The 20,774-nt window shown below is 48.5% G+C and overlaps 1 protein-coding gene across 10 annotated transcripts in view; it reads right to left on the reverse strand.

The window, feature by feature from the left end:
- Positions 1-8,087, reverse strand: part of ST3GAL3 (ST3 beta-galactoside alpha-2,3-sialyltransferase 3) — a gene marked incomplete at both ends in the record, with an annotated part of 189,839 nt that extends 181,752 nt beyond the window's left edge. For 9 of the 10 annotated variants that reach the window (XM_080624081.1, XM_080624080.1, XM_080624076.1 and 6 more), the window contains one exon: positions 7,973-8,087. In XM_080624081.1, the coding sequence (XP_080480207.1) occupies positions 7,973-8,087 (115 nt within the window). Of the gene's footprint in view, positions 1-7,909 lie in introns of all 10 variants that reach the window. The other variant, XM_080624075.1, reaches the window with a different exon arrangement.
- Between the last annotated feature and the right edge of the window lie 12,687 nt (positions 8,088-20,774).

The raw sequence follows: 20,774 nt of genomic DNA on the forward strand, positions 1-20,774 counted from the left end.
CAGCTGAACTCATTGCTAAGGGGTTCACAGTCAGCTGAGATGAATAAGTCCTTTCACCTCTGAAAGCACTCAGCTGCAGAGCAATTTCTAAGAGAGGTAAAGTGCTTTCACTGCATTGTACCTTCCAGAATACAGAAAGCTGCTGACTTCAACCTCTGCAAAACTGCATGTGAGCTTTGGCTGCATGTAAGACACTGACTGCTGCCCCTTACAAACACTATCACAATTCACCTACCACAAGTCACAGGAACATATCCTTCCCAAATCTGGGGGATAGGGAGAAAATGCACAAGTGTCCTGGTTTCAGATGGGATAGAGTTAATTTTGTTCCTAGTAGCTGATACAGTGCTGTCTTTTGGCCTTAGTCCACGAACAAAGTTGATAACACACAGACGTTTAAATTGTTACTGCGTAGTGCTTATCCTGATCAAGGACACTTCAGCCTCTCATGCTCTGCCAGTGAGGAGGGGCACAAGAAGCTGGGAGGGAGCACAGCCAGGATAGCTGACCTGAACTAGCCAAAGAAATATTCCACACCATAGAATGTCATGCCCGGTATATAAAGTAGGGGAAGTTGACCAGGAGCCACTGATCTTTGCTCAGGGATGGGCTGGGCATCAGTCAGCAGGTGTTGGGCAAGAAATTGTGTTGGGCATCACCTGGTTGTTAGCTGGTTTTATTTTGGTTTGTATCTCTTTTATTACCTTTTTCATTATTATATTGATATGAGTATTACATTATACCTTATTCTGATTATTAAACTCCTCTTACCTTAGCCTTCAGGCTTTATGTCTTTTCTGATTCTCCTCCCCATCCCACTGGAGGAGGGGTGGGGTGAGTGAGCGGCTGTGTGGTACTGAGTTGCCGACCAGGGTTAAACCACAACAACAAGGGTTGAGCAAGTGAAGCAAAGGAAACACTAATTTAGGTTAAGGTCAACTAAGCAAAGCAAAAAACACACTCTTTTGAACTGGGCAAGTTCCTCAATTGCACCCATCAGCTAGCAACACAAATGGAGAGAGGGAAAAATACAAAGGCTTGAACAGGGACTCAAACAGTAACAAGACTGCTGTCACAAAAAGCAAGAGTATCTTACTATTTTAGGATGCAAAACAAAGGCCCGACTGTGTGTAGGAGGATGGCGAATTCTTGCAATTTGCTTTCTATCTTGCTAAAAAGTCAGAACTAAACAAGCAACACAGGGCTGAAAAAGCTAAAATGAAGACAGAATAACAATGAGTACAAGTACAGTATTACAACCACTCCTCAATCCACAAAGTGCTTAGGGTGCTATGCTCTTACTGCCTTTCACTAAATCTGCCCCTAAAGCCTGAGGAGTGTTCAGGGAGCCTTCCTCCTCTGGAGAAATCTCAAGGACGAAGCAACATTACGCTTGCTCCTGCAACAGTACTGTAATGTATCATTTCTCATTGCCCCAGCAGACTTTTGTCCTGCACTGTTAACATAACAGCAGCACTGTTCCTGGACAGACAGCAGGGTGCTTAGAACAGCAAGGTTGTAACGTAAACGTGGGGGGTTTCACTAAATACATGGTAACAGGTCAGAAAAAGATGAAGCACTTTCATTCCTCTATGTTTTTAGCCTACCTTGTGAAGCGCTGTCTTCTAGAAGACAGAGAAGCACTGATGAACTTCTTAAATTTTGGTTTTAATTCTTTTATTGACCTTAGAAGTTCTGATCCATATTCACTGAGAAGACTGTCGCTTCTGTCCTGGTGGGGCTGCCTCTAGTGAAGAGGGCAGGCAGCTCTTTGTGGCTGCATCAAACAGACAGAGCACTCAGGAACATACACATCCGTCTCCAGCCAAGAGAAAATTAACTGGCAAAATTACAGCTGTGGAAGATACTACCATAACTGAATGTCCTGATTTGCAGGAGTTTAAGTTTAGCCATTCTCCTTATTCTGGCATATTAACAGGGAGCACAAAGTAGCTTTGAACAGCAGTGACAATTTCTGGGCATTAAATCCATTTTTCTCTATTCTGCACAGATAAAAGAATCACCATCCTTAGTACACTAGTTTTCAGTTTCAGGCTCAACACAAGTGGAACATTTCAGCCCAATAGGATAACTCTTAGGAAAGTTAAGCTACTTTACCAGACAACTGTTGTTTTAACTCCTATTTTTACATCTGTGTTTCCAATATTCACTGCTGCCTTAATAATTTTACTTCCTATTTTTAACATTTTACAAAGCATCACTGTGATCCTCAAATCCCTAACACATCTGAAAAGTAGCAAAGAGATTCCTTAAATCTGTAGCTGGATCCATGTTAAGAGGATTTTCTAAATATTTGGTCTCAATTTTGGCCCAACAAGTACAGCACTAGGAGACCACAGAACAGCTGAATAGACGAAGCAAACCTTGAAGTTACTAATAACTCAAACATCAGTGAATTCACAATAATCTGTCTCAATGCTGCTCCAGAAAAGTGAAAAAACAACCGTTTCAGGAAATTTACACTGCTGCATAATACTATCCAAAACAGAGTTTTTAAAACAGCTAATGCACACAAGGTTAAAGTCTCTCAGGCTTTCCAGCTTGGGAAGCAGCAGAAACCGTCTACCAAAAAGAACACACACACACTCCTCCCTAATACTAAGGCCTCAGATTGATACAGCGCAAGTGAAGTGGTTAACATCACCATTTGCTTGCCACCTTCACAACAGGGGCATGAGTGCCATGTAATTCTACAGTATAAAAGGATATGCTCCCTCACCCACCTAACCATAAATTCAGCCAGCTTAGCTCAAACTACTTGCATCAGAGATTTATGCTCCCAATGCCAAGTTGAGCTGGCACAGAGATGTTATTTTCTACAGGAGCACTCTTGCATTTCCTTCTTCTGGCAAAGGCAAGTGCGACAGTAACTCCCAGAGATGAGGATCTGAACATAAAACTATTACATGCTTCTTTCTACAAAGGGAACAATTTTGTCTCCATGGCCTAGTTGCTCACTGACTGAATGTCTTTCATTTAACAGCAGAATGAAGTGAGATGTCAGTGTATGCAACATCCACCTCCCTAACGTAAACCAAATGACACCCCTAGTAACTCAAGATACAACAGTTGTACCCACACTAGGTATCATCACACAGACTGTGAAGCTTTAGCCACATAAGAGCATACTCATTCCAAACCCTTATAAAAAGATCCATTTCTTCAACACATTCTTAGTCCCCTGTACAGGAATTGACAAAAATACTATTTCACTTTGAGAGAAATCGGTATATTAAAGATAAAGGTATGATTGCTTTTGGCTAATTTAGCCTTTTTTGCTGTGAGACTGGTTTCCATGGAAATGCAAGCAAAGTAAAAACCTGCAACCAGAAGTGAGTCAGTTTTGCCTGTTTATGTCTCCTCAGTTTCCATGGAAACAGACATTTAAAAAGAAAAAAGTACAAAAAGGATAAGGGTCCTGAAATACCTTCAGAAAATCTCTTCCCAGAGCTTTATCTCTTTGGCTGCCTTTCCAGAATTAGGGTTGAAAATAACACAGAGCAACAGATGACAGAGTAATAACTATTTCTTTACGGAGACATCAACACAACGTACCTGGAGATGTTTCAAAAGCCACATTCAAACTGACAAGCTCAAAATCTACAGCTACAAATTGTATTAACTCAGGGTTTGGCAAAAGTACCTAAAGTAAAGTATGTTTTTCTTTAAATTAATGCAATGCTAAATGCAACAGGGAACAGGAAAACAGCATCACACTGTCCTTTTCTGAAGTATATTTCAATACTTTCAGAGGGGAAAAAAAAAATGCCTTGGGGGAATGAGTTCAATATTTCCATAGCCAGGACATTTTTAATGGAATCATTCCTTCCTTACAACACATTCATTTTTAAGTTCCAAATTAGCTATACACATACTGAGTTAAATAACAAACATCAGCATTAAATTTTACTATGACTATATTCTGTCCTTCAGTTATGGATAAAAATGCATTCCTCTGAGCTGATGAAGCAAATCTATGAGGCACTGTCAGCACGACTCCATCACCCATCATACTTTTCAAAGATAATGGGGCACCTTCCTGTGCGCTGTCTTTTTCATACTCACACAGATAACATCTTCCTTCCTCCTCAGAGCCAAATGCATCAGGGAAGGTGAAAGCAATAGGACTAGAAGCTATTAGGAAAAGGCTGTAGTGCACCAGACCTTCAAAACCTGCTCCTGTCACTACCAGTAGTACGTAAGAATTCCCTGATAACTCAGTGTCCAGAAACACAACGAACAGAGTTATAATTATCTGCTGCTGCACGGTCCTTCTAGAATGTACAGGACAGCTAAACCTGATAGTAAAATTCTTATTTCCTTGTTTGTCTCCCACATTGTGTTATCAGTTCTGTGTGCTTAGCACCCTTCATGCAACACTTAATCAGAGGGCTGCAGCATCTGTCACTGTTGCCTGTCTGGGAAGAACATGCAAGGACAGTGTTCAACTCTTACCACTATTGTCAGAGACTGAAACTGCATTACAGAAATCAGGAAAGAAAAAAGAAAAAGGAAAGCGTACCTCTATCCTAAACACTGTTCATATACTCCAAGCAATCACCAGAACTCAAGGCCATCCTGCATTCATACAGTGCTACGCATCATTTTTTTGCACTTTGCTGCTGCCCTGAGAACTAACAATATATTGCCACCAACATCAAACAAGGCTCAGGGAAGAGTAGCCGACCATGACAGTCACTAAAAGGATGACAGAGGGGTAGCCACTGGAGGTTTGTCTTGAATGGAAGCAGCAGTCGAATTTAATTCAACCTTAATTAGTTCACATTAGCTGAATTCAATCTATTCTTCACACAAGAAAGATAAGCCTTAGAGAATTAATTCTTTTGTACCTCTTCAGCATTTTGGCAAGGTGTACAGTCACACAGTAAGGATAAGAATCTCTCAGAACTCACTAAGGCATCACTCAAGGAGGACAGATTTAAAGTTAAAAGGAGATGGTAAGAAAAACACTGATCTGTATCTTTCAGTCTATTCAAAGTTTAGCCTCCTTTCTTAGAGGTGTCAGAAGTACAAACAAACAAATTACTTTATTCACTTGCTTTAGCAGCTAAATATACAAAGTCCAAAGTCTCAGCAGATTCCTTACAGTTACCATGCAAATTCACCCATATCAACAACATAAACAGGCAGTTTCTAGAACATCAAGTGAACAAATCATACAAGCTGCAAGTAAGCAGATCAAGTATTTTTCATCATACTCTAGAGCAAATTTGTGTCTGTTATTAAATGCAAGTGTCAAGTTTACTAAAACCAGCCTCTGAAGAGATTGCAAGGGTGTCAGATGTCAGGATCAGCTTAGTTTCATGCCTCCTCTCCACAAAACACAGAACAAAGACGGATGCGATTACTAAAGCTAAGGAGTCACAAACAGAATAAAGACATTGGTCACAAGGAAAGAAAAAATAATTTAATAAGAAGATAACTTACACATCAAACCCAGTAATCTTAGATGAAGCACCCTAAAGCTAACACATTTAACTCAGTTTTGCCTTTGGGGACGTCAGCATGATCGTATCAATCTTAAGGAGACTTACAAGGTCAAACACTGATTTGTAATTCAGGATATAAACCCATGAATGGCTATCAAGCACCACCCGTCTTGCGAAATGAGCTAAGACTCCCCTTCACAAAATAGAAAGTATAATTGGACCATTACACATTGTATCATATTACTCATGCTCAAGAAAGCCTAATCATGGTTAAATGAGCAACTTCAACTCTGTCATTTGTTAACTTCCAAATGTTTATTTATAGAAGCTTAACATTAACTGGTCATATCAAGTTTCCCATTATGGGCTTTTAAATTTGTATTTTAAATCTGCGTAAGTTCCTCATGCATAAAATTCCATGATAAACAAAACTTTTTTTCATACATGCAAAACACCTTTAAGATCAACTGAAAACTGGTACCATCTTAGCTGTTTCCAAAAGTAATCACAGAATCTTGCCCTCTTACACTGGACTCGTGTTCACACTAATACTTCCAGGAGCTTCATCTGATGTTTGAGACACAATCCATACAAGTGTCTAGAAGAAGACGAACAACAGTACAACCCATATCGACTGTGACAGCTGATAAAGATCAATAAGCTTATTTTTCAAACTAGCATCACTGCTGAATAAGCTTAATGCAAGCACTGCAACTTCCAAGAATAAATGAAGAACATATTTTACATACCAGATGATTAAAAAGGAGACACACAGCTAGCAAAAAGCCTGTGACATCACCTCACAGGGCTCCAGTCAGAACATCCAAAAGCAGACAGTACGCTCAACAGAAATCACGCTAACTTGGCTGGAACTTGAAGTCATCTTTCCAGGTAGAAGCATTCATTTTTAGAAATCCACAATGTTTGCATACAGATTTGCAATGCTGCATCACAAAACTCCCACAAAAGTTACTACAGAACTCCCAAAGGGCTGTCATGGCATAAAATAACAAACGGCACACGAAACTAAAAGCATAAAATCCAAAGAGGTGAAACCTGAAGAAATTTAAAATCCACGCCAGCACCTTGGTATGTGGCACATAAACACAGAGCTTCTTCTCCACGTTTAACAAAGTTCACACACAAGCTGTGGCCTGAAGGGTTTTTTTGCAGGCCTTGGGAATTCCCAACACAATTTTTGGTGGTACGAAAGTAGAGGATAGCAGGTGGTATAATTTCATAACAGATCATCACGTGGTAGAGATACATAACTGTCCTTTTAACTACATTTTGTACTTCTTTTCATGCAGGAAGGATTTTCTATACCTCATTGACAAAAGTGCTAGTTCTCAGAAGGTCACAATCAAGATTTGAGTCCCTCTCTGAAGAACAAACCTGAAGCAACAATCCCTGCTCAGAAAGCAACTATGCACTTCCTTTCAAAAATTCAGTCTTACAATACCTGTTCTAGTACAAGACACCTTAGGAGCCTTCCTGTCAAAATCACTGCATCAGTGCAAATGCCACATCCAAGTCATCATCCATCATCATGCAAAACTTAGAACATGTACCAACACATATAGAGCATACAGAGGTGTAACAATATTGAATGCAATAAGCATTACAGCAGAAATGTCCACCAGCATGCACAGAAATGCTACACAGCAAAGAAGGAATTTGACTGACAGCTTTTTTGTCAGGCTGGAAAACAATCCTTCTGGATGAGTCTTTCTCAGCCACTGATCCAGGGAGCAATGGTCAGCTGAGAGACGTCTGAAACAGGCCGTGGAACAGCTGCAAAGAAGGCTGGCTTGTGTTTTGGGCGGGAGGGGGAGAGGAGTGAATTGATATTTTCAATAAACACTCTTCACAAGCAAGCAAGAAAGCAATCACCACAAGCAAAAATAAGAGCCTAATTTATATCTCTTTGCAACTAAAACCTCCTATAGCATTACTGCACAGTACAATCCTCAGATTGTATTCAATAAGGTCAGATGTCTCTTTAGACTTAAAGAGATTGAGAGACATTCTTTCAGATGATAGTTGGCAGATAAATGGAAGATGAGGATTTCTGAAGGACAAAGAAAGATGACAAGATAGCCAGCATATATGATTATGAAAGGAAATTAAAATCCACCAGAGAAAAACACTCACCTCAGATACTGTAAAATGTATAGAAATGTTCAGGGAACAAAAGCTTCAGCACATAAAACTATTTCGACAATTAAGAATAAACTAACAGAATATTGTAAGAACTGGAATTTTTAATATTACAATTATAGAGCATGAACCTGCTTTTGTACCCAGTAACAAAAGTAAAGCCATAAAGAGCATTAGGTAATCACAAATTCAACCCCTTAAGCATACTAAAAGCTCCAGCATTTGATTGGGCTTAATCACATCCCACTAATACTAGTAAATCAGAATTACCACAGTACTATTGCAACAATTTGAAGTAATTTCAGAGAGCCCAGAAGGAGTTACACAGTGCTCATACTTACTTGAATCTTCCCATCTGAGAAGGTGCAACTTCCAAGCGGAATAGTACAGAAATCCCAGTACCAGAAAGAGGCAGAGGGCTAGCAGCAGGTTACGCATAAACACCAACAGTCCCATCTTCACATTAAATCTGCTCTTCTACATGACCTGAGAAAGAAAAACAGGTTGAGGTTGGAGCCACCTTCTCCGACGGTCATCCTCCCAAAACACACAATCCCACACCCACATACCGCACAGATCCAAACCCACGCTCTTCGCGTGCTACCTGACCTGCATCAGTGAAATTAGAACGACCACCCTCGGTAGCTGCGGGGTCTTCGTCTCACAAGGGTAAATGCCATTCAGGAGAGGCAGGAGGGCACTGCCACGCTACACTAGGGCAGCGCCGCACTTATGCCCCAGCCCACTTCAAATAAATACCCTCCGGAACCGTCACAGACAGCGGGGCCTGGCGAGCATCGCGCTCCACCCAAGAGCAGGGCAGCCGGGACGCGCCACAGCCATCCTGGGGTGCCCGGGGTGCCTCGGGCCAGCGGGGGCCCCGGGGCCGCGCAGGTCCCGGCAGGAGCCCCGGTCACGCTGCAGTGAAGACGCTGAGGGGGATCAGGGCCGCCTGGAATCCGAACTGGAACGAGAAGCGCTGGGCAGGCAGCAGGGCGCGGGCCGGGCACCCCACCGCCTGTCCCCGCCTCGCCGAGCTCCGCTCCCAGCCCCGGCCCTGCTGGATCCCCCCCCACCCCTCCTCACCCGGCCGCCGCCGGCGCTGGGCACTCGGCCGCCGGCTGCGGCCCCCAGTCGCGGGTCTGCGGGCGCCGCCATGCCGGGCGCGGCGCAGCGGGACCGGCCGCCGCGGCTCTGAGGGGCACGGCGGCCGCCAATGGAGCGCCGAGGCGGGCCGCAGCACCGCCGACCCGCCCGCATAGCGGCCGCCACCGGCCAATGACACGGTGCGGGGGGCCGCGCCCGCAGCCAATAGCGGCAGGGAGGGCGGCTGGGGGTCGTCGCCGGAGGGGCGCTGCGGCAGGGCGGCGGCGCGCATGCGCAGAAACTCGTTATCGTGGATCTTCCCCGTTAGTCGGTGCGCTGCGCTGCACACCCGCGCACGCTTCAGTGGCTGAAGGGGACTGCTGCTCCTTCACATTACTGCCCCACTTCCAAGTCACTCAGGCACCTCCAAATCATTGTGGTGACTCCAAGTACTCCGCTAAGCTTCCTGCAGTTCCTTCCAGGCGCTGCACTGACTGTCAAGCTCTGCATTGTGTCATTGCTCCAAGCACTGCACAACACTGCACCTTACTGCAGCTGAGACACCTTCAGATCTTGCAGTCCCTGCAGCCACGACACTGTACCACACCTCCCTCCTAAAGAGCTGCTGCATCCCAGCAGTGGTATTGCATTGCCTAGCGTTGAGTCACTGCATCTCCCTTCAACTGTGACACTGCCCTACCTCTGGACACCGCAGAGCAGCTCTCATCACTGCACTGCTCTCTGCCCAGCCTAGCCTGCATTCACTACATGGAGTAGCCCAACACTGTCCTGCTTCCAGTCACTGAACCACACTGCACCTAGCCACACAACAGAGCCCAGTTTAGCACCCAGTCACTGGCCTAGGTCACTGCCTTCACACTATCCACCAGATTCAGCAGGTCCTTACACCACTGTGTACCCAGCAAGGTGCTGCCCAGCTGCTGCACAGCATGTGTCACATCCCTGAGCTTCCCCAGCATTGCTCAGCCTACTGCTGGATCACGCCAGGCTGCAAGTGATGTGCAAAGAGCAAGGTTAAAAGTTATAAAATAAGCAATTCTGTGTTGAAACAATGGGATGTATCTAACTTTGAAGAACAACATCAGCAGGGAAAGCCCTGAGGTAAGAAAGGCTGTAAACTTCTGGTTTCCAGTTTTATGTTTACTGACTTAAATACACATGTATGTCTTTGTACAGAGTTTAGATAGGAGTGGATCCCTGACTAACCTTGGATAGTTACAATGCCAAGTTACACACCCCATTGTGAATAATAAGCATGATAGTTAGGGGACCTCCCTAATTGTTTTAAATGTGGAGGCAGTAAAGGAAATTTTTATTCTCCAATCAGTTGTATCTTGCTACTATAAATATCAGGCGAATCGAAATGTCTCTGTGCCGGCTCTGTTAGATGCCTGCCACCTGATTCTGCAGAACTGAAATAAAAACAAGTATCTCGACCCTGTGTGTTGATTGGCTTATTGCACACCGCATGAAGAGCCCTCATTTTAGGGATAACACAAGGACCACACTGGGCTGCATGGACCGCATCAGCTGCCCTCCCATAGCGCAGTACAGCTCACACCACACAGTTCCTGTTAGATTACATCTCCACCTTCTCACTGCAGTGGTGGGGCCAGCCCACACCTCATCCTTCCCGTAGCATTGCCCTCCTTCCTGTTGTCACCACAGCCTTGATGGGTAGCCTTAATACTTATTAGGCACATGACCAGTGAGAAACACAAGTATAAGGCAACACAGAGAGGGAATGGTAAAGCAGAGAATTCTTAGGCATGGGGGGGTGGTGGGGGAGTCATCTGAGAGGAAAGAGAATGTAAGGAGTAAACCTGCATCATCAGGACAGCAAAGCAGCCCAATGGTTTTGATTTCCTGTTTTCACCCTCCATGAGACACTGATAACAAGCAAAACAAAAAGCCACATGAGTTTAAGTGAAACCAAGTAGGATGATGTCCAGTGTGGTGGCAGCTCTCACTTGCAGGCAAGCCCAGGTGCTGATGCTGGCAGGCAGACATTGCCTTGGAGGGCACACAGCCAATTGAGCACTGTCCAACTCTGCTCCCCAGCACTTGTCGAGAGGCAGAGTCCACGCAGTTCACAGGGAGAGCAGCCGAAGGCTCCCTCGGTCCCACTTTCACAGCCAGAAACTCCCTTTGTGTTCATCATGAGTGAAGTCAGTGTGAGCTGACTGCAAGTGTGGCACCCACACAGCCAGGCTCACAGAGTTGCCACACTCCTCCGCAGAGGCGTGTTGCACTAATGTCCTGTTGTGGTTTTTTGGATGCAAATAACTTCTAGGTACAGCACAGACCAACAGACTCATGCCAACACTCAGAGACCACTGGCACCCATATCCTCACTGAGGAAGTACATGGAGAAGGGGCCACATCCAGGCTGTTGTGTCCATTTGCAGGTCTGCTCCCCACATTGCTGCCCACATTGACCCCCAGCTCCCCAGCACTGACTCTCTCAGGATGCCAGTCGCTCTCACACAGCCAAGGCAGCCTCCTTACCCTCGGCTTCACTGCTTCACAGCTTCACAGCAGCCAAGACCAGGCTGTGCAGCCTCCTCTGCCAGCCCTGGCTCAGACAACGGGCTTATTTTCTCCAATAACCCCACTGACTCCTGCACAACATTGCATCTTGCTGGAGCCCAGCTTTGCTTTACAAATGCTTTATGCCTGCACCTCTCTTCAGCTCTTCATCCCTTCATCCATGTAAGCCAGGTCTCTTCTCCTTGCCCTGACCGCCACCATGACCGAGCAACACGGAACTGCCTGCAGTGCCTGCCACTGCTGCACCACATCTGCTCTGACCATCCTCAAACCTCACCTGAACTGCCGCGACTCTACTGCTTGTGCACTCAGTGTACACCCTGCACTCCACAGGCACAGCGGGTGATCTGATTTGGATGATAAGCAGGGACCTACAGTACCAAGACAGACAACGACAAGGCTGGGGCTTGCTCCTGAGCCTGTGTTTGTCATTCGAGAAACTCTACCCCCGTTATCAGGTGTCTGTGTGCTGGAAAGAGCCCAGGATGAAGTCACGCTTCTTGCAGCCTAGAAAAAGCTCAGGAGGCAAGTGCAGTGCATCCATGGAAATCAGGTACCAGCTCCCGGCAGCTGTCTAACAGCCACGAAATGAATTAAGGCAATGATTAGTGGAGTGATTTGGTTCAAGTAGCAGGACTTCAGTCTGAACATGTTCCTACTTAGCTTACATGTTTCATTTGCAGGCAGATGTCAAGCTGGATGTTGCTAGGAGATCGACAGTAGGGGAATAATTAAGTCTGATTAAATCCTATCATATTGCTGTACCACTTTCCAGAATGCTCTGGAGCTTTTCAAAGCCAAACTGACCAAATAAAAGGGTGAGACCTGCATTCCATCCTGGTTCATAAAACCCACTTGCGGCCAACCCGCTGAGCCTGTGGGTCCTCATGTGTCTGCAGAGCTTTTCTACAGCAATGGTGGTCACAAGCTGCGGAAAATAAAGGCTTGGGCAGAGGGCATGGCTGGTGGCTATATTAGCAGGTAACATAAGACAGTGAGGACCAGTTGCTATCTGGAGCAGGCACTGAGGGGTCCTACACCGCATGTCGCTGCATCAACCCCATGTGCTGCCTGGGACGCTCATGTCAGACTAGACATAAGCTGGTGCCCTCTGCATGGAGAGCACACCTGGGTCAAGGCTGTGCCACGGTGCTGGTTCTGCTGCTCATGTCCCCTGTGGGACTTGGGCACGTCAGAGCGACAAACTTCCTCCTTCCATTTCTATTGAAGAATCCCACCTGTGGCATGCTGAGATCCCTCTGCAAACACACGTCACATGTGTTGCTGAGCACCACAGGGCGTTTCTACTGAAATGATGCCTGTTTGCTTTTCTCTTTCATGGTGACTGAGGCGCACATTATATGGGGTGACATATAAAGGTAAATAACAGCTACACGTTCTTTTCCCACCAGTAAATAAAGTTATGCTCTATCTGCATCGGTTGCCAAACACACACACGTCAGCTTCTGGGCTCCCTGTGTAGTGAGACTGCTAATGTCATTTTGACTCTGTCCTATAAAAATTCTCATTCGAATACTTACACTGTAATCCTTCCCCCCAAATTACACGTCATCAAATCAGACCTAATACTAATTAATGCAATGGTTTATTATTCGTTAAATACCACTGAATACCACAGCAAAGATCTCTTTCCAGTAATGGCTAGATAGAGGTTACCTCTGCTGATGCACAGGCTCAGGGAATGTAGTCTGGGAACACAACTCTGGACAAACTTGTTCCATTACACACTCATTACATATTATTCCTAAACACAGGCTCTGAGTGTGATCCATCTGTGAACAGCCCTTTACATTTCTGGTGCTCTGGCTGCTCTAAGAACAGAAACCTTAAACAGCATCATCCACAAGCTCACACAAAACAAGCTAAACCAGGCTGAACTTGGCTGAAGAATTCTGCCAGCCTCCAGATGTTTTCATCGGCAAAGAGCCACACTTACCGCTGTGGGTGCAGGCAAACCCAGAGCCTGCCTGAACAGCTCCCTGAGCCCTCTGCCCAACTGGACCAGGCTTCCAAGGTCTTCCTTAGATGAAAGGATCCAGCAGCCCTGCCTGACATGCGGCTGTGCGAGCAGCTGGCCAGCACATCGCTCAGCAGTTCACCTCCCTGCATTAATTCCAAGACGCTACACTTGGTTCACATGTGTTTTCCAAGAAAGGAGGCTTGATTTCAAGACAAACGGAGACTCCCACCTCCCCGGGTCTGTTTCCGGAGTCCCTCACCCTCACGTTCAGAAGAGCAGCCCACATCCCTGCGTCTGGCTTCAGCTTGCAGACATACCATTTTTTTCTGCCTTCTGCTTGATTAAAGAGCCTTTCAGAGCCTGGCGTTTTCTCTTTGTGACACTACACATATGCTGCAAGCAAACCCCCTCTCATCCATCTTTCTGATAAGCTAAATATACTGAGTTGCTTAATTCTCTTACTGCCAGGCTTTTCCTCCCACCCTCAAGCCATTTTTGCATTTCTTCTCTACACAGCCTCTCTGATTTTCCTGAATCCTTTTCAAGACATAAAATCCCACAGCAAGCCTCCCTAATGCTTTGACATGGGGATTAAATCTGTTTTTACCCCATTCGCGATCTCAAAATGCTGTGTTGGTCCTGTCTGCCATAGCATCAGATTAAGCATTCAGGCAAGATTGTCCCAAATCATTTCCAGACCTGCCACTGGCAGGTTAGAGGCACTTGGGCTCAGTGTGTGCCTCAGCTGCACATCCAGGACACTGATGCATGGAGCTGGGTGGTGGGGGACACATTACCAAGGGAGGAGCGGTCACAGACACCTCCCTTGCCCGCTCCCTGTCCTGGGATTGTGGATGTCTGGCTGCCTCTCCAGCAGCATCCCTGAACAGTCTGCAAAGGTGGGATGCACCCACAGGAACAAGATGCAGGGTGCCATGCCGACGGGTTCTTGGGGTCCAAGAGACCGTCTTCAGGCAGAGTCCTGTGGTATTTCCTTCTGTCCAGTGGCTGTTTTACCCAGACAGTCAGCACCTCCGCTTGCCAGGTGCTGCAGGTTCAGGTCACACATCCATGGCTGGACACAGACCCCACCATGTGGACATGGGTGCCACATTGAGGGGCTTAGAGAGCTGAGCCTCACAGGCAGAAGCAAGGTTTGCTGAGCCCCGTCTGCTCTGCTCTCCAGGAACAGACATCTCAGCTCTCAGTAGGTTGCTGTGCAATAGGAGAGAGCACAGGACCAAGCAGTGCCTGATGGCAGCCGGACTACTTTCAGTGTGATGCCAGGGAAGTATTTCACGGTGCCTCTTGGCATTTTACCCAACCTGCTCTCAGTGACAGCAGTCACTGAGAAATCTGGTGCGCTGCTTAGTGTCTGGGCTGCACACCATGAAAATAGCCTCTCAGAAATAATGACTTGGGTGGAGTTTCCACCTTTAGTTTTGGCCGTTTAAGAATCCAGCTCAAACAGTCTTTGTATATTTGTCATTTAAAGGGTTTTCTTCCTCCCCAGCAGCCCCGTCAGCAAAGCCTACCTGAGACCTAGGAGTGAAACGGGGAATCTTTCCCAGCCCATCCACCACCACTGGATATCACAGTGCTCTTCCTCGTGCTGGTGCTGAGGAATCCTGGAAGGAGCCCAGCTCCGGCTGTGCCCACGCTGCCTCTCCAGAGCCAGGAGCACACAGCTGGATCACTGACACTGGGTTTCTCAGGCAATCACTGAATAAACCTGAATTTCAGCGATGGTGAGAGCTGTGATGGCCATGAACCCCAACAGGCTCATCCCAAGCCCTCCAGCCAGGCATTGCCCTATCTCCTCTTGTGCTGTAGAACAGCTGAAAGAGGCAGGGAAGTACCAGCTGCTGCCTCCTCTCAAATGGAATGGCAGGAGTGACCCCATCTCACTGTCACGAAAGGGAGCGAATTTGGCACAGCAGCAGCAACACAAGGAGAGGCTGCAGCTCCACAAACCAGCCACGTTCATGCCACAGACCCAAGTAACTCACAAACAACATTTTGATGATATAACCATGGGCTCTCCTAAACACGTGTTAATGTTTAACAAACTCTTGGCTGGTGGGAGGCAGCATAACTCAGAGAGCCAAAGAAGTGGGCAGAGAAACAGCAGAGGGACCCACACTGGGGAGGTAAAAGCACAGCTGATGGCATCCTGAGTGCTGTGTTACACAGCACAGACCTCGCAGAGAAACTCCTCCATGGGCAAAAGGAAAGGTGTAGGCAGTGGGAGAGCAGGAGCATCCATAGAGCACACTTTGCCTGCTCCACCTTCATCAACAATGACACAGGAGTTTATTATAAAGAATTAATGAGGCTCATGATAGCTTAACAACTGTGTGTGTTAACAGCTATGTTTTGAGATCTGTCAATGAGCTAAGTCTTAATGAAGAGACACCAACAACAGGGAGCATACCCAGAGCCCCAGTGACCATTTCCTGGTCCAGTTTTTAAAACCAACTGTCTGGATGAATGCTTATGTTTGAGCTGACAAAATGCTGAACAGGCTGCTTGCTGCTACAGCACACGCTGAACAGCCTGGTAAAGTGATCACAACCCACAGCACAGTCACGGGCTGCAGAGGAAGGTTGTTGGGGACGCGAGAGGACAGGCTGTACCGCAGGGTGCAGGGCATCCCGGAAAGCAGGGAATAAGCATTAACAGGAAAAAGCCAAAGAGAGCTGTCCCCACACGTCTGCTGCTATGAGCCTGCCCTGCAGCACCTTGGCAATGGGAGCTGAGAGCCAGCGGCACGTGGATGTGACTTCCGAGCAGGCACACAGCAGTGCTTGTACCTCTACCGCTCTGGCAAACTCACCTTGGTGTCTGGCCCAGCTCTCCAGACTGCAGACTGGATGCAGAAATCCCGAGGAGCAGCCACACCATCATGAAAAAGGAGCAAGGGCTGGGAAATGCAGCGAATAAAGCTGTGCAAGATGTGAGGAGTGCTGCAGGGGAAGGTCTCCTTGCGGATGGGGGAATAGAGCACTGCTATGGGCAGTGTGTCAGCCCAGCAGGGAGAAGTGAGGGGTGCGAAGGTGAGGAATTGAAGATGAAGAAACTCAAGCTCGGAATTAAGAGCGTTCCTTTGCAGCACAAGGGCTGAAGGCTGTAGGGGTGGCCGTCCCCACCGCAGAGCAGCTCACAAATCGGATTAGATGGTCTCAACTTCTAATTTAATTTATTATATCTGTGGCTCAGGTGTGAAGAAGAGCTGCTGCATGGTCAAACTTCTTGTTTCCCTGTGAGCGATGATTCTGTCTTTCAGAATCATCGCTCCTGATGCTCCAGCAGCAAAGCAGAGACCAGGACTGATCCCCACATGCTGGAGAAGGCAGTGAGGAGGTGTGGAAGGGCTCAGCCTCAGGACAGTCTCTTCACCTCCTCTTCCGGCTCATGCACATGTTTATGTAAAACCAGGCACAATAGCCTGACGTGGCTCCCTGGCATTACATTGTTCTTGGCACAGGCAGGCTGCCTGCCTGCAGCAGTGCACATTGCCAGCCTTTTGCCCAGGGAACACCACACTTCCAGCCTGCTGCAAGCAAGCCCTTGTTCACCTTCATCTGTGCATTGTGATGATTTAGCCACATGGCCACAGGTTCCTCTTTTCAGCCTTTTCAACCTGAATCCCAGCTTATCTCCACCTGTCCCTGGTGAACTGAAGCCTCCGAACGCGAATAACACATCAGCAATCTTCATGCAATGCAGCAGCCAGCTCTGTTGCTTGAACTGGTCTCTCCCACATGTGCCCAAGCAAACTGGTGCCAAAACCCACACTGCAGGCACAGTAACCCACAGTTCTGCTGGTTCAGTCCCATTTACTAACCTCCTCCATTTGCATCGCTCTGATCTCTTGTCCTGAGGAAACGGCTGTGAGCCAGTGCCGGTTCCTGGTCAGCTCACTGCTGTGGCAGCCGACCTGTGCCCTGTTTGAGGTTTCATGATGTCACTTGTCATGATTTCAGACATGAAGAGTGGCCGTGTGCTATTTTCTTTGCCAGCCTGGGGCAGAACTGACAGCATGGCTACAAGCACATTTGTTTGGAATAAGTCATTTCACGTCACCTTTGCTAGCCCCATTTCTGACATTATTTGTTATAAAAAGCATCAGTTTTGCAATGTGACTTGTGCTGGTTGTACTGCAGATGGTCATATTGTCTGCGGAGCCACAGGCTGCATCCCCTCTGTGTGTGAATTCCCCTTCTTGAAACCCCCCATGATGCACTGGAGACATCAAAACCTCCCAGGCTGCAGGGCCGTGTGCCCAGAGGGAAGATGCTCATTGCAGGATCCTACTGCCTGCTCAACCAAGATCAGGGCAAGCATCATGCTCAGGAAAGGAACCAAGGAGATAGGAGGTAGTGAGGGGCCAGGGTGAGGAGAGTCAGTGGGAGGAAACAGAAAGCACCAGACAACTCCATGACTTTGCACAAATCCTGCCAGTCCCCAGGAAGGTGGTGAGAGAAGGTGCTGGAGCTGCCAGTGCAGGTTCTTCTCCCATTGAAGAGAGAAGAGCTGCCTGGCATGGGGTGCTGGGCTGTGAGGAGCCCAGCTGAAGCAGCCTCACCATGTTCTGGTGCTTGTCCCACACCTGGGTGCTGAGGTTTATCTGCTCCCAAGGAAAGGAAGGAAAAGAAGGAAAAGGAAAAGAAGGAAAAGAAGAGAAGGAAAAGGAAGAGAAGGGAAAGGAAGAGAAGGAAAAGGAAGGAGGGGAGCCACGCAGAAAGGGGTGTGAGGCAGAGCAGGGCTGGTGGAGCTGGTTATGGGTTCGCACCACACTGACCCCTGTGCTGCAGGATGTGGCCAAGGTTTCAGGCTTTGCTGCAGGGCATGAACACACCCGTTCTGGAGATCCAACGCTTGTGGCAACCTGTGTGCTCTTGCAGCCGCTTTGCGCAACAAGGAGTTAGTGCAACCAGGAGGAAGCGCCTCTGGGTGCTGTGTTTGTTGGCAGGACATGGGCTAACAGAAGCTGTGAGGAGGCAGCTGCCAGCCACACGCAGGGGACACAGGCAGAGGGAGAGCTGCTGCAGCACAGCAAACCTCTCCGGGTACATCACCAGCATCCACACAATCTCACCGTGGAAGGTACAACAGAACAGGACAAAGGGGACACTGGATCCTCTTGTAGCAAGACGGGTCCCAAAAAGTGTGTGTACGGAGCTGCCGGGCATGGAGGACTTTGCCTCTGGCCCAGCAGCCTCAGGAGACCACCCGTGCCAGCAGATCCCTCATTCCCCACGCTGTAGCCCACCCAATTGCGCAGCAAAAAGGCAAGGACAGAGCTCAGCCTCCCCAGCCAAGCTTCCAACCCTGCTCCCCCAGGAACCAGCCCCCTGTGCCATGGCAGAGGGGGTATGAACATCCTGTAGCCATTACCTGAAGCACTGGTACACTGGGGAAGCCAGCAGGTCCACAGGGACGGGCAGATGCGGCTGCTCACGGCTGGAGCTCTCAGGGCTCAGCACCCAGTCAAGGGAGGTTCATACCTGCAACAGGACTGGTCCTTCCAATGCAGGGTTGGGGGAAGCTAACCACACAGAGAGGTTGGTGCCAATGACATTCTGCCTGACAGACCGGTTCCTGGTGAATGGCAGAAGTGAGCACTGTTGATTCACGAAGACACACTGGCAGGTCCTTGTGTTCAGAGTCCAGCACCTACAACCCATCTGGATTGACATGTGAGCCCTGGCACAAAGCTGGGCAGAGCAGCCTGCCCCAGCTCCCCACATGATCCAGCCATAAACCCTGGCACTGCTGGAAGCATTGGGCTGTTCCACCCTCCACCAGCACCCAGGACACAGCCATGGCTTGGCACTGTCACCTGCCAGCAGTGATGCATCACTGTGTGTGCCCAGAGCATCAGAAACCTGCTTCAATCAGACCCCCACTTCATATCAGGCCATCATATCAGCTGAAGAGGTTCCCCCTTTCTTTGACAGTAGCTGACCATGTGCAAGCCTGTTGCTGTGCACACTTGAGTCCTGTAGCATTGTCTGCTCAGATACCTCCCTCCTTTTCCTTCACGAGCCAGGAAACACCCTCGAGCTCAAGAGCCAGTGAAATCTGTGGTTTCATTGAGCTGCTCTCTCAAGAACAGTGGAGCTATGTGAGACCAGAGGGAGAAGGATGGAGCACCAGGAGCTGCCTGCAGCAAGCCCACAGCCACAGCACACGAGCAGAGCTGCCTTTCCTGGGGGATGGTTGTGTCTCCAGCCCCCAGCACACTGCAGCCCTGAGCAGCCTTGCAGAGGCCTGCGCTCCTCCCGTTGCACCAGGCAGCTGGGAGAGGCACCTCGTGGTCTGGATGCAGGGTGAGCCTGTCAGCTCTCCTTCATCTGCACAGCCAGGCCTAAAAATACCCCGTGAGTGGGCTGATGGTGATGGTGGTGTTACAGCCTCCCCTGTGCGGATGGGAATGTCTGGTCCCTGCCAGAGCACACAGGGAACTGCCAGCTCCTCTGCCCGGTGTTGGCACAGGGTTTTGGGATCCCGTGCTGTGCCTTGGCAGTTCCCATAGTGGAGGTGTGCCAGGGAGAGAATGTGGCACAGAGCACCCCAGCGAGGCACAGTATCACTGCTGGGGCTGTCCCAGCCAGGGGAGACAGGCAGCTCCACTGGAACCATGCCTGCTGGGTGTATGGGACTGAGCAGCATGCGAACAGGGGGTTTTGTAGCCCAGTGCCATGAACCCCTAACAATGACGAGTGCTGCCCAGACACCCTGTTGTTCAACACTAGTTGAAAGTGCTTCCAGGCAGCCAAGCTGACAGCAGTGTGGGTGCAAGCACAGCAAGACGTGGAGCTGGAGGGCAAGTCAGTGGAGCAGCCACAGCAGGAGAGTGGGCTCAGCCCTCAGCACATGGGAAAAGCCAGAGCAGCAGAAGAGCACAGCTGAGTTTGCAGCCTGTTCGGGAAGAGAGCTGGTCTTGAACCCTAGAACACACTGGCAAAGGGAAAAGCTGTCAGCTGCTCCCTTCCCATCCCTGCACGATCCAAATCCACAAGGCCTGACAGTGAGCACGGCTGCTGACGCTGATCCTCGGGCAATCATTCACCCACTAACCTGACTGAGTGGGAAAAGATGCTGCTGGAGAAGCCAGGAGGGATAAGCCAGGTCTTGTAGGAATGGCTTACAGGATAAGAGCGTGAATACAGCCCAAAGCAGGGACTGGCTCTTACACATGGTCAGCAGGCAGAGCCCATACCCTGTAGATGCTAGAGGGTCAGGGCAGGAGGGAAGGCTGCTTGGGGAAGGCAGGAACAGCCTTGTCAGAGCTGCCCGATAGATGGGGGCAGGTTCACCAGGCTGGGCCCCCACCATCCTGGTGCTCCCAGGAGAGCTGCTACCCAGATGGAGCCCATGTTTGGGGCAGGGCACACCATGGCAGGGTAAATGCAGGCTGCACAGCGCTGCCTTGGCAAGAGGCTTCTGCAGGGTCCATCCCACCAGCAGCCGCATCACCCTTCTACAGCCATCTCTAC

This window comes from Psittacula echo, assembly GCF_963264785.1.
Source record: "Psittacula echo genome assembly, chromosome: 7".
In the NCBI taxonomy this organism is placed as follows: Eukaryota; Metazoa; Chordata; class Aves; order Psittaciformes; family Psittacidae; genus Psittacula; species Psittacula echo.